At 42.7% G+C, this 12,298-nt stretch overlaps 1 protein-coding gene across 16 annotated transcripts in view; it reads left to right on the top strand.

The window, feature by feature from the left end:
• The window catches only part of ERC1 (ELKS/RAB6-interacting/CAST family member 1), a 302,320-nt gene that overhangs the window by 208 nt on the left and 289,814 nt on the right, over positions 1-12,298 (top strand). For 11 of the 16 annotated variants that reach the window (XM_084511011.1, XM_084511009.1, XM_084511010.1 and 8 more), the window contains exons 2-3: positions 598-789; positions 9,174-10,007. In XM_084511011.1, the coding sequence (XP_084367137.1) occupies positions 9,339-10,007 (669 nt within the window). In that variant the 5' untranslated portion in view covers positions 598-789; positions 9,174-9,338. Of the gene's footprint in view, positions 1-53; positions 127-597; positions 790-924; positions 945-9,173; positions 10,008-12,298 lie in introns of those variants that run through there. The other 5 variants (XM_084511004.1, XM_084511005.1, XM_084511006.1 and 2 more) reach the window with 5 other exon arrangements.

The following is a 12,298-nucleotide window of genomic DNA, read 5'->3' as shown; positions in this document are numbered from 1 at the left end:
GGCCGCTGGGGGGAGCCAGCGGCGGGGCGGGGCGGGGCCTGCGGGAGCCGGTGGCCGCGGGCAGCCGCCGGGCAGGGCCGTGCCGGGGCTGCGGCGGGGCCTTGGGGCCGCGGAGCCGCCGCTCAGGTGGGGCCGGGGGCGGCGGGGCGGCCGCGAGCGAGGGCCGGGGGGAGGCGGTGGGGGTGTGGGGGGGGAGCGGAGCGGAGCGGGCAGCGGGGCCTCGCCCCTGCCGGGCCCCGCACGCTGTCACCGCCCGCTGCCCCGCTCCGTGTGTCCGTGTCCGTGTGTCCGGCCCCAGGGGGTGTCAGCGGGCACCGGGCTTTGTCCCCGCAGCCGGCCCGGTGCTGCCGCCGGCCCCCCCGGGTGTGCTCCGAGCCGCAGCCCCGCGGAGCCGGGGGGGGCTGGGGGCCGGGGGAGGTGTCAGGGAGCGGCCGCGGAGCTGGGAGGGCGGCGGGGGGCGCCCCGGGGGCACACGGAGCCGGGGCACCGGCACCGAGCGGGTGGGGAGGGCAGGGGGTGCGCTGCGGATTAGGCAGGCTGCTCGTGGGGCACGGTGGGGGAGGTGGGGTGAGCAGTGTGCTGCCTCAAACCCAACAGGTCGTAGCCAGAAGAAGTTGTCTGGTTGGACTGCACAGCGCTGGTTCTTAGGAAATGGTCGGCGCGGATGTCTGAAGCGGTAACCTCCACCCTCTGCCTGCCCTCCTCCTCTCCCAGCGAGCGCTGCATCCGTAGCTGTAGGTGGCTGAACGTAACCTCTCCTCCTGAGTTACTGCAGCCTGACAGATCGCTGTAAGGCACACTTTGGTATTTTGGGTTGAGAGCTGCAGAAGCTCAGATGCGTGCCCCAGTTTGGGGTCACATATGAGTCAGCACCCTTACAGTGTATTGAGTGAGGCTAGAAGAGAAAAATCACCACCTTGCCCATGCTAGCATGAGCAGAGTTGGTAATGCAATTGTTGGTTCCTATCTATCTTATCCTATCCATAAAAAAGGCTTCAACTAGAAAAATTGCGGATCTGCTGAGTAAAACCTGAGTCTGTCATATTTGATATAATTTGAACTTTCTCCACATTGCCAATTTTGCTGTAATCAGGTCACTCCATAGATGTTAGCAGTTTTCTTTCTCTTTGGGTTTGTGTTACCTGGGCTACGTGAAGGCATCATGTTTTTACTAAGTCTTAGCATTGAGATTTTTGAGCCTGTCCTTTTATGAAATGTTGTCCACGTTTTGTCTCATCTCTATTATCAGGTTAATACCCGGGATACTCTCCCACTGTTATTCCCCTCACCCCTCCCTGTCATCCTTCCTTGGATAAGGCTTTTGAAAATTGTAGGTAGGTTCACCAGGTCTAGCTTGTTTTATCTGAGCATGGTACGCCCGGAACTGTATGGATGCATGAATGCAGCTGTTCAGATAATCAAACCAGTTGCTAGAATTAATAATGTTCGTGATCCTTGCTGGCCACCCTGCAGTATGAGCACTCAGGTGAGGAGTTGTCTATCAGTTGGCATCTGCTTAAGCTGGAGTAACTTGTATCACCTCCTGGGCTGCTGTATAGCAGCAATAGATCAAGAGAGCCTAGAAGATCTGGTGTTGATTTAAGAAAAGTGATATTTCCTAAGGGAAGCATCTAGAGATGTTAAGAGAGAGATCCAGAGATGCCCAGAGAAGCTGTGGCTGCCCCATCCCTGGAGGTGTTTAAGGCCAGGATGGATGGCCTGAGCTAGTAGGTGGTGTCCCTGCCCATGGCAGGGGGTTGGAACCAGATGGTCTTTAAGGTCCCGTTCTGTGGTTCTAATTCTGTAGAAGGAGCATGCTTTGTGCTGGTGTTACCTGTGGAGAGCCTAGGCTAGCTGTCTATGCAGATTCAGCAGTGCTTCTAGGTACTTCTGGGTTTTTAAAGCATCTCTATCACTTCCAGGGTTGTTTCTTACTGATTCCAGTACTGGGAAGTTGGCTGTTGGTTGCGTGCCACCTGGGAAAAAAAGAGAAACAGCTGTGTGTACTACATACACATTATTTTTATTGATGGTATGCTTGAAAATCAGGCTATAAACTCTTTAGCCATACACAGCAAATCCATGTCTACAGGTCTTTAACCTTCTAGGTAATTTGAAGAGTGAGAATTATTTTAATCGAGGCTGTTTCATCACTAGTAAGTTTATGTGCATGCTCTGACTTCTGTTGCTTCTCATCGTAGTGTCTTTAAAAAGAAAAAAGACATACCAAATTTTGTTGGTTTCATCTCATACTTGCTTTAAAGTTAGGGACTTAGCTCCAGTTCATTGCCTAGCACAAATCCTGACGTGCCTGCGGACCTGTCAATGTACCTCTGTGTTAAGAAGGTAGGGCTGGGAGGGACTGTTGGGTCCAATCTCTGGTAAACCCAGGCAAGAAGCCGCAACTGAGGCCGATTCACGGTGTGTGATGGTATCTGCACCATGTGCCAGTCACCTTGTAACAAATTTGAAGCTGCTAGTGAAAGACAAAACTGAAGGAGCGAATAGGTGCTTGAACAGTGTCCAAGACTTGTGCCGTACCTGTGAAACCTTAAAGCATGGCGTCCAGATAGTCTTAAGAACTTTGTGCCCCACTCTCCTGTGGAAGACAGAAAAATTTTTACTGGCACACAACCCCCTGACAAGGGGGAAGAATTTGCTTGTGCAAGCAAATCAAGTGACAGGTTAACTCTTAGTTTGTTGTGAGCAGAGCCACCTTAGTCTGAAAAATGAGATAAGGCCTTTAGAAATATCAGTAGTACCTTGTGTTCCCTTGCTGGTTGAGGCTGATCTCCAGAGCTGCAGGAAAACATGCTTATAAGTGAGTGGTGTATCACACAGTATGTAAATAGGAGTGAACAAAGCCATAGCTGAAACGTGCATCTTTCTAATAATAGTGAGCTTTGTCTGAAGCTGTGATGGTGAAAACGTACCCTTTGTGCTTTTATCATTTCCGATAATAATTGGAATTATAAGCAGCAAAACCTGATGTCAATTGAAATTGCTTTTGCAGAGAAGCTGCTGTAGGGTAGGGCGTATTCTGCTGTCCTAGTCATGTCCTCCTTGCGGAGCAAGTAGATCTCCTGAAAGGAAATGTATGCTGGGGAGGCAGGACTTCACTAGGAAGCCAGTGCATAGTTCTGCTTTGTGTTCAGCGTGTTCTGGATGTAATGCCTTGAAACCGTGGAAGAGAAGAATGGGAAACAGAACTGTATCTACAAAGGACAGATAATAAAGATGCTTCTGTGTTACGCCATGATTTAAAGTGCATGCATACCATTTATGCCAACCTTCCCAATTCAGAAGATTTGTAACAGGAGTGGCAGTTTAGGTTCTGAAACAAAACGCACCTTTAATGTGCAACTGTTGGGATTTTCCTCAGAATGTTAGGGTCAGTGTTCATGGATGCCTACATTTACAGAACATGGTTTTCAAAATGTCAAAGCCACATTCTCAGTGATTTTTGAGATATTTTTTTTAGGAAGATTTCTCTGTCTGCATTTGTGAGGGAGAACACATCAATTTACATTTTCTTGTGTTCACTGAAGCAGAATAAGGGCACTATGACTTTCAGTCAACTCAGCAGATGTTCAAGTAGGTGAACTCAAAAAAAAAAAAAACAAACACCACTAAAATGGCTTGGACATAAACAGATGTTGGTGCTTTGACATCTATTCATACACATCTAGGAATGAGAATCAATCACAATATGAACAGTAACTTTTCTGTCATCTTTCTGTCTTAGTTTTGTTAATCTCCTTTGCTTTCTTGCAGTCAGGGCTGTGAGGATAAAAGTATTTTGATATGGATAAACAACCCTGAATTCCACGGGTTCAGTGCCTTGTATCCAGCACTGGCTGGCTTGCAAACAATTTCCAAGATAACTTTCTTCTGCCCTTTTTCTGTGTAGTAGTCACTAATTTGCTATGAAAATTGGCAAGCTTTCTTTGCAAATCTAAAAGGGCAAATCTAAAGCCTAGAGGACAGATAAACCTAATAACTTCCAAGCCAACAAGTCAAACTGTAAGATAAATACTCTTCATTCTTTATAAAAAGTGCATACCCTGGCTTTTGTAATTTGTGGTGCACACCAGAAAGTAACAGGGAAGTCCAGGTCCTACTGCATATCTTGATTAACTGTAAGGGTATTAATTGTGAAAAATGAATACCTTTGTTAATGAAGTGCAGTGTGTCTGCCTCACTGCATTGTCAGATTCAGGCTGCTCCTTGGAAAGGCTGACTTCTTTGTTGCTGTAGTAGAACTGACGTACAAAGCTCTCCTTCTGCAAACAGGGAATGAACAGGCAAGTTCATTCTTCTGGAAGCTGAGTATGTGACTGATGGGAGACACTGGAGGCGTCACTGTGCTGTAAGATGGGTTTTCCTGCCTCATTCACTGCTGGACTGCTTGGTTCCTGAGTATCGGGCAGTGATGCTCTTACAGAGCTAGCTCTGTATGTGCTTTTGTCCATCAGCTTGTGGCAGTGCTGAATGGAAACTCCAGCAAACCAGTTCCGAGGAAGCATTACCTATTGAAGGCAGCAAAGGTTATCCTTAAAGTCTCTTTGTTTTAGCGAATGTAAGCAGGGATATTCCTATGCTTTTGCAATACGTTTTTCTGTATTTGGTTTGCTTCCTTACCTAAAAGTAGTTACTGTGTTATTACTGTTGTTCCTGGAGATCTGGGAGTTGGGAAGGAGTGTGAGAGGCTTTATATATTTATAAGAAAGATTCTCTGGAGATTGACAAAACCGAAGCACCATTAACAGAGGTTTTCTGATAGGTGTAGCCAGGAACGTCTGCTTTCTGAGCCATTGGTCCACATCTGATGCTAGAAATAGGGGCTGAGTGTGACAGTGTTGGTAAATGCATCTCATTTTGTTGGGTTCTTTATCCTGAACCTGATATTAATCTGGTCCCTCCAGCAATTCTTACACTTCCAGAATGCCCAAATACAGCTCTTTTGTTGAAAACCACTAGATCTTTTCACAAGACGACCTGTTCGTGCCTTCCCTCACTTTGTAGCTGCCGTACACATCCATTTCCATGAAGCCGTGCAGAATTGGTGTGGCTGCGTTTTCAGCATGCTGGCTTCTGGGGCAGTAGATAGTTAACCAGTTGTACTGATACATGGCTCTGGATAATGATAGACTTCTTGGAGAAGTAGCTGCCTTGCTGTTTTGAAGGCGACTCGATCCTCTGTTGCTTTTCACTGAGTGTAACTGGGCTCTATTAATGAAATTATTTCATTTTTGTTGCCATGAGTTACACTGTAGTATGTTTAAATGTTTGTCAGACTATACTTTTTTTTTTTTTTTTAAACTGTTCTTGGTGTTCATCTCATTCATGATCACAAGATGGCATTTACAACTAACACCTAAAGCAGGTTGATTGTATGTCTCTGTTCTGGCAAAGCTGCTATGCTGATCTTTAGATACCTGTATGGTGTTTTTGGCTTGACTGATGTTAATTTTTTAGGATTATATTTAATTAGCTTGCAGATATGATACCCTTTGGAAGCTTTTGTTCACTAATGAAGAGTGAACAAAAGAGTTTTGTTTCATAGCTGTGGAAGTATGCGTTGTACCTTGAGGGGAAAAATGGTTTAGCACTGACCTCAGCACTTTATTATTATTTTTTAAACGCTTTCAGCTTATAATCTTTCTTTGTAATCATAGGTGAGGCTTCCTGTATTGACAGAAAAGACTGAAATTTTTTAAAACCAACAGGGGAATTTGCAAAGCATTCGTGTCACAGTTCAACAGTGTTCCTTGTGGTTTTGACCACCCTGTAAGGTTAAGGGATGATCTATCTGCAAGTAAACCTCAAGTCACAGAGGAAAAAAGGAAGTGCTGCATCTTGGATTCATGAAAGATAAGAGGCCCTACTTCTGAGACTCCTAATAAAATGCTAGTGTGGGTCAGAATATTGAAAAGCTACATTTTCTGGTTATGGTGCTTTCTGAAGTCTTCCATGCTTACTGGAAGAGATCTATAACTTCCTTCTTCCTGATCAATTGCTATTGCAAATGGGAGGAGGCATTTCTGTCATTTCCTTCACTTTGCTGTTTCCAGGATGAAAGATATTCTCGCTAGTGTGAATTCTCTTTAACTACTTCTGCTTCTGGATTCAGCAGTAAAATGAAATAATCAGTGATGAATGCTACTAGAAAAAAAATAAATCAAAAAGAGGAATTGAGATAATTTATCTTGTAATGTGATTTTTTTTTCTTTCTCATTGAACTATGACAAGTTTCTGTGTTAGTGAAAATACTGGAACTGGCTGCGTGATTGGAAAGGTGTATTTAGTTAGTATTTGGAATAGTCACAATTTTCAAGTCTAAAAATTATATAGTGAAAGTTCTTATTTGAAGAGAAGTAGCGGTGAGTTAAGTTTTCTTGTTTCCAAAGACTTTTTTGTTTGTTTGTTTGCTTGTTTAGAAAAGTGAGTGCCATGTAATGTATGGAATTGGTGTCTTTTCCTGGCTGCCACGTGCCCACTCTGAGTCCTGCCTCTACTTCTGATGATGTTCTAACTCAGTAGCAAATTCTAGCAGTTGCTATTTATAGAATGAATTCCTTAATTTATTTTTATTATTTTTGGACTAATAGAGAGGATGCCTGCCTGTGAAAAAGGGGTAGGAGATGAGCTGGTATAGAACTGGTGTTTTCAGCTGCGCTGGAAGAGGATTAATCTGCTGCCTGCTGTGTCGGAACATCACCGCGGAACCGCGCCTTGTGTGCGACCAGCTCTGCTCAGCTGCGTGGGAAGTGACTTTCCTGCCAAGGACACTAGTCGCTTTCATTCATTCAAAAGCTATTAATAGTTTGACAGAATATTACCTAAGCCAAAGAGTAATTCCATGAGTTTAAACTCTTCATTATTTTTTTTCCCCTTTTCCCTTTTTGGGGGTGATTAGCTGATTAGAAATGATCTAAAATCTTTTGCATGCTTCTTGTGTGTTGTTAAGCACTTGCTAGGTGATGCTTCTGCATGCCTCAGTAACATGCTGGTAGCAACATCTAAACTTCACGTTTTTGGAGGGGAAATTGCTTTAGCTGAAACTCATGAAATAAAACAGTTTTGGTTCGGGCTGAAACATTTAAAGCTGTTGAAGTGAATGAGCATTCACAGTGATTTACGGTGGCGAGTTTCTAGCAAATTAAGTACTATGGATTAATTTTTGTGAGAATCCTCATAAAGACAAGCTCTCAGATGAAGGTAATTTCTGTAGTGTCAAAGAAATATCTAACTTGTTTTGAGTGCTCAGTGGGTGCTGTGGCAGCATTTTTAGCATTTTGATGCCTCAAACGCTGAGATTAGTCTGAACTAGCTTTTCTATTTGGAAAAAGTGTTTTCTTTCCAGATCTGGGGCACAGTGTCTTGATTATTGAAATGACTTCAGTGCAACAAAGTCGGCACTGTTTCTTAGTTTGTATTTCTGTACTGCTTTGCATAAGGATACCTGGCTGAAGTATGAGAAACTTCCTATCTGTAACTTGCTTTTAAAAAACAAACCTGTAGATGATATTTTGGGAGCTAACTTTAATTATGAATGCCACCAGCAATCTTTCCATGCCCTTTTTTACTTTACATGTGTGTTTAAAATGCTCCATAGCAATGTTGTTGGTAGACTGAGCAGGGTAGCTATGGTTGTCATTTATAAAAAAAGACAGAATGAGCACTTGAACTTCTTGAGCACTGCTCATGAAGCACAGTAGCAGCTACACAGTAAGCTTTGTGAAATTACTCATGCTGTTGTATTTTCCATTAAATAGCGTGTAAATGGAGCTGTTCTACTCAGATGTTGTTTTGTGATTTAAAACTCCATGTTTAAACAGTTTCTTGCATTGTGTTCCTGTAGTGACTCTTGTGAGAGTCTTTCCTTCGTCAGACTTCTACCTTCCCCCTTGTTTTCTACCCTCATCCAGTACTTTTCAAATATTTTTTTAATCTGTTTTCAACTCTCCTCTACCTTCCCCTCACACTCCCCAAGTTCTACATTTTTTTTGTAAGTGCACTCTTCTCTTAACTGTAATACTTTATCTGCTTGCCCAACTCACAAACATGCCCTCAGCAATAGGAGCTGCAAATATTGATTGGTTCCTAATATCTGGCAAACCAAACTTCCTAGCAGAAGGTGAGGCTGGATGAAAGCCAGTGTGAAAGGAGATATGTTACGATATATGTGGTGACTTTGGACACCACTAGGTCATCTTTCATCAAACTGGGAGAGATCAGACCAGAAATCTTTCAGTCTTGTTTTATTTTTGATTTTAGTTGAGCTTGAAATAGTTTTTACTAAACAAATAAATTTAGAAAAAAAAAAGTGAGAACTGGGTAGTGGTGGGAATAGTCCCACAGTGCTGTAGCTCAGTCATGAGAATAGATTTCATCCCTGTTTCTTGCCCTTGTGATAGATCTTGACTATCTGTGGTGTCTGCCCAGTGCCTGTACCAAAGAGGTACTTGCTAGCACACTTACAAAATGGCAAAATATGCATAAAATAAGGAATACAAAAATAACAGGGAGGGGGAACTGCAGCATGGTGTTGTCATGCTGTTCTATTTTTGGAGAGGTCCCTGCTGTTGGAATGATAGCATTTAATAAAATTAATCTGAGCTGATAAATGAGAAGTATATTTCGATTAAAATATTTATTTAACCCGAACAAAGATTTAAGTCTTGTTTAGAGAACAAATAAGAGATTGGAACCATTTTCCAGTGTAGGTACACACTGGATTTAGAAACTGTCCTATAGGAGCTAGCAGTGCTTGAAAGAAAAAATACAACTGAATGAGGTTTAAATTTTGGTTAAGTCTCTTTTACTCAGAAAAGTAACAGGTGAAGGAAAGGGTGAGTTAGAAATAGCAGGGAAAAAAGAAGTTACTCAACATTTGTAGAGTTCAGATCATGATCAACAAAATTATGGCTTGAAAACTGATGAGGTTTTCATTCTCTTTACCTTTATAACATGACAACGGAAAAACAAGAATAGAAGTTCCTTTTTGAGTTCAACTGTTAGGGTTGAAATAAAAGATCGCTTTTATTGCTGGTGGGAATTAAAAAGATGCTGGAGGAATACAATGGTGGTAGAATATGCTCTTATTCTAACATGGGATGAAATATTTTCTGATGAACTGGATCTTTAATGTGTTCTTTTTCTTGGCACAGATATGGTCCTGAACATCGTGAGCATGTGACTCCAAAGATGGACAAATGGATCTTTTATAAGTTGTGATTGGCCTTAAGCTGACTTACAACCACTGAAGAATTTCGTAGGACTTCTCTCATTCCTGATTTATGCCTGTCTAACTGCCTCACACCACCAGTGTAATCATGTATGGAAGTGCTCGGTCAGTTGGCAAGGTTGAGCCAAGCAACCAGAGCCCAGGGCGTTCACCAAGGCTGCCACGGTCACCACGCTTGGGCCATCGTCGAACCAACAGCACAGGAGGCAGTTCTGGGAGTAGTACTGGGGGCGGCAGTGGGAAAACCCTTTCTATGGAAAATATCCAGTCCTTAAACGCTGCCTATGCTACGTCTGGCCCTATGTATCTAAGTGACCATGAGAACGTGGGTGCAGACACCCCGAAAAGCACCATGACTTTGGGCCGATCTGGGGGGCGGCTGCCTTACGGTGTTAGGATGACTGCAATGGGTAGCAGCCCTAACATTGCCAGCAGTGGAGTTGCCAGCGATACTATTGCGTTTGGGGAGCACCATCTCCCTCCAGTGAGTATGGCATCCACCGTGCCTCACTCGCTGCGCCAGGCCAGGGATAACACGATAATGGATCTGCAGACACAACTCAAAGAAGTATTACGGGAAAATGATCTGCTTCGCAAGGATGTGGAGGTGAAAGAGAGCAAGCTGAGCTCTTCCATGAACAGCATCAAGACCTTCTGGAGTCCTGAGCTAAAAAAAGAGAGAGCTCTGAGGAAAGATGAAGCTTCAAAAATCACCATTTGGAAGGAACAGTATAGAGTTTTGCAAGAAGAAAACCAGGTTTGTTATCTAATGTCACTGCTGTGTTAGTGCAGTAGCATGATTTAAATGAGTTTAATAAGCTTGCATGTCACACAGACAGCTAAATTATTTTGGTGCTTCTCCCAGGCAATTGGTATGATTAAAATGTTTTCAACTTGCAAGCCTCTTTTTAAATGTTTCTTGTCAGACTTGTAAGCTTCCTCTTCAGTGCTGGTTTCTGCTTCTTGTGTTTTTTCTTTGTTTATCATCTTCTTTTCTGGGATTGATGCTAACCACTCGCTTTCCCTTTGGAAGTAATTTAACCTGCTCATAATCATTTCTATAGTGCTTACCTCATGAAGCATTCTCTGAGAGGCAGAATGTACTAACTGCTGACCCCAAATACAGCGGAATGGTGCTGAACGTTGACATCTTGCCAGTAAAACAAACTTCACATGACGCTGGTCTTAATTTAGATCTCTAGTTAAAACCTACAGTCCCGCAGCTTTCACAAATACATAAACTGCGTTCTTGGCTACATTTAAGTAATACTGTTTAATACCTGTTCATCGTTTGTCATAAGCAGTGCATATCTTGTTATGCAACTCATAAAGCACTCTACATTTTCTTTTTTGTAGTGGTCTGGCTAGTTAGAGAATAGGCAGAAGAACAGAGAATCTTGGGCATCTTTTGTCTTGTCTGTCTTACAAGCATCTCTAGATTAAAATAAACCCGAGATGTTGGTTAAAATTGAGGTCTCTTTGTAGTCGGCTCTACTTACAGTAAGTTTTTTTGGTTTTCTCATCTAGACCTTTTTGCTTGCTTAATACTGAAGTAGCTACTGGTATACTCCTGTATAGTTGTTTGTGGCCAAACAGTAAGAAACCTCACCACCCTCATGGAAAACAGGCCCAGTGTCCAGTTCTGAAAGGTTCCCTGAAATGCATGTCAGTCCTCACCATGGAAAAATTACTTTCCCTTTTTTAAAGTATCCAAGAAGGTTTAATGAAATGGCCTCTATAATTCAAGCATGGTCATGTTTTTGAAGCTGTTTAGGTATATTTACTATTTTAGGCAGTGCTTTTTTTGGTTTTGCTTGGGAAGATGAAAGGGAGAAGGAAAGTACTGGAGGAAGAAAATAGTACTGGTAGTACTTGACACGTTACACTATACTTTCAGGTGACCTGTGACTTTAAATAGTAGATTCTTTTTGGTTAGTGATAATCTGCTGCACTGAAACTGTCTCGACTCTTCACATTTTCTAACAACCTAATTGAATACAGTAAGTTGCTTTTTCTGAGTTTGCATGAAACAATGTAATGAATTTATGCAGTTATAACTGTATTCTTACTGAGTAACGGTACCACAGTGTGGTATTTGTTAATGTGTGTGATATTTTCTATTCACTTTTGTGTCATGTTGGAGAAAACCTAAAGTTAAATAATTTTGTTACAAAACTATTTTCTTAGGAGAAGCCCAGTGAAAATTTAAGTTATACTAGTGGTTGTGGTTTAAACTGTAAGTAGTTAAGTACCAAATATATGTTTGCTCACTCCCCTCTCCAATGGGATGGGGGAAGAACTGAAAAAGGTGAAAGTGTGAGAGCTTGTGCGTTGAGATGGGCAGTTTAATAAGAAAGGAAAACAAAACAAAAAAACAACAAACACACAAAGAAAAGAAACAACAGCAGCAACAAAAAAAAAAAAAAAAAAGTGACACAAAATGCATTTGCTCACCACCAGCCAACTGATGCCCAGCCAGTCCCTGAGCAACAGCAGTCCCCCCAGCCAATTCTTCCCAGTTTTACTGCTGATCATGACGCCACGTGGCACGGGACATCCCTTTGGCCAGCTGGGGTCAGCTGTCCTGGCGGCCTCCCCTCCCAGCTCCTGCTGCATCCCCAGTCTCCTTGCTGGCCGGGCAGCACGAGAAGCTGAGAAGTCCTTGGCTTGATGTAAGCACTGTTCTGCAACAGCTAAAACATCCCTGTGTTATCAACATTATTCTTATCCTAAATCCAAACACAGCACCATACCAGCTACTCTAAAGAAAATTAACTCTATCCCAGCCAAAACTAGGATGCTGCTGTAATAACGAAAATAGTATAATGAAATACGTGAAATGTGTAATGAAAACATGAAATGCCATTCACTCAGCTTTCTGGTGCTGCTTGTATTTCAGCTGCAGGTGGGTATTTAAAGCCCCAAATTCCCTTTTCGTGGTTTTAAAGTTCTGTTTTCATGTTGAAGAGAATGCCTTTGAAAGTGACAATGTTTTTATCAAATCAGTTTTGACACCTGAGGATGCTTGGAAAATCTGGCAAGAGAAAC

The sequence above is a fragment of the Aythya ferina genome (assembly GCF_964211825.1).
Source record: "Aythya ferina genome assembly, chromosome: 1".
NCBI classification, from domain to species: Eukaryota; Metazoa; Chordata; class Aves; order Anseriformes; family Anatidae; genus Aythya; species Aythya ferina.
This window is presented reverse-complemented; position numbering and strand designations above follow the sequence as displayed.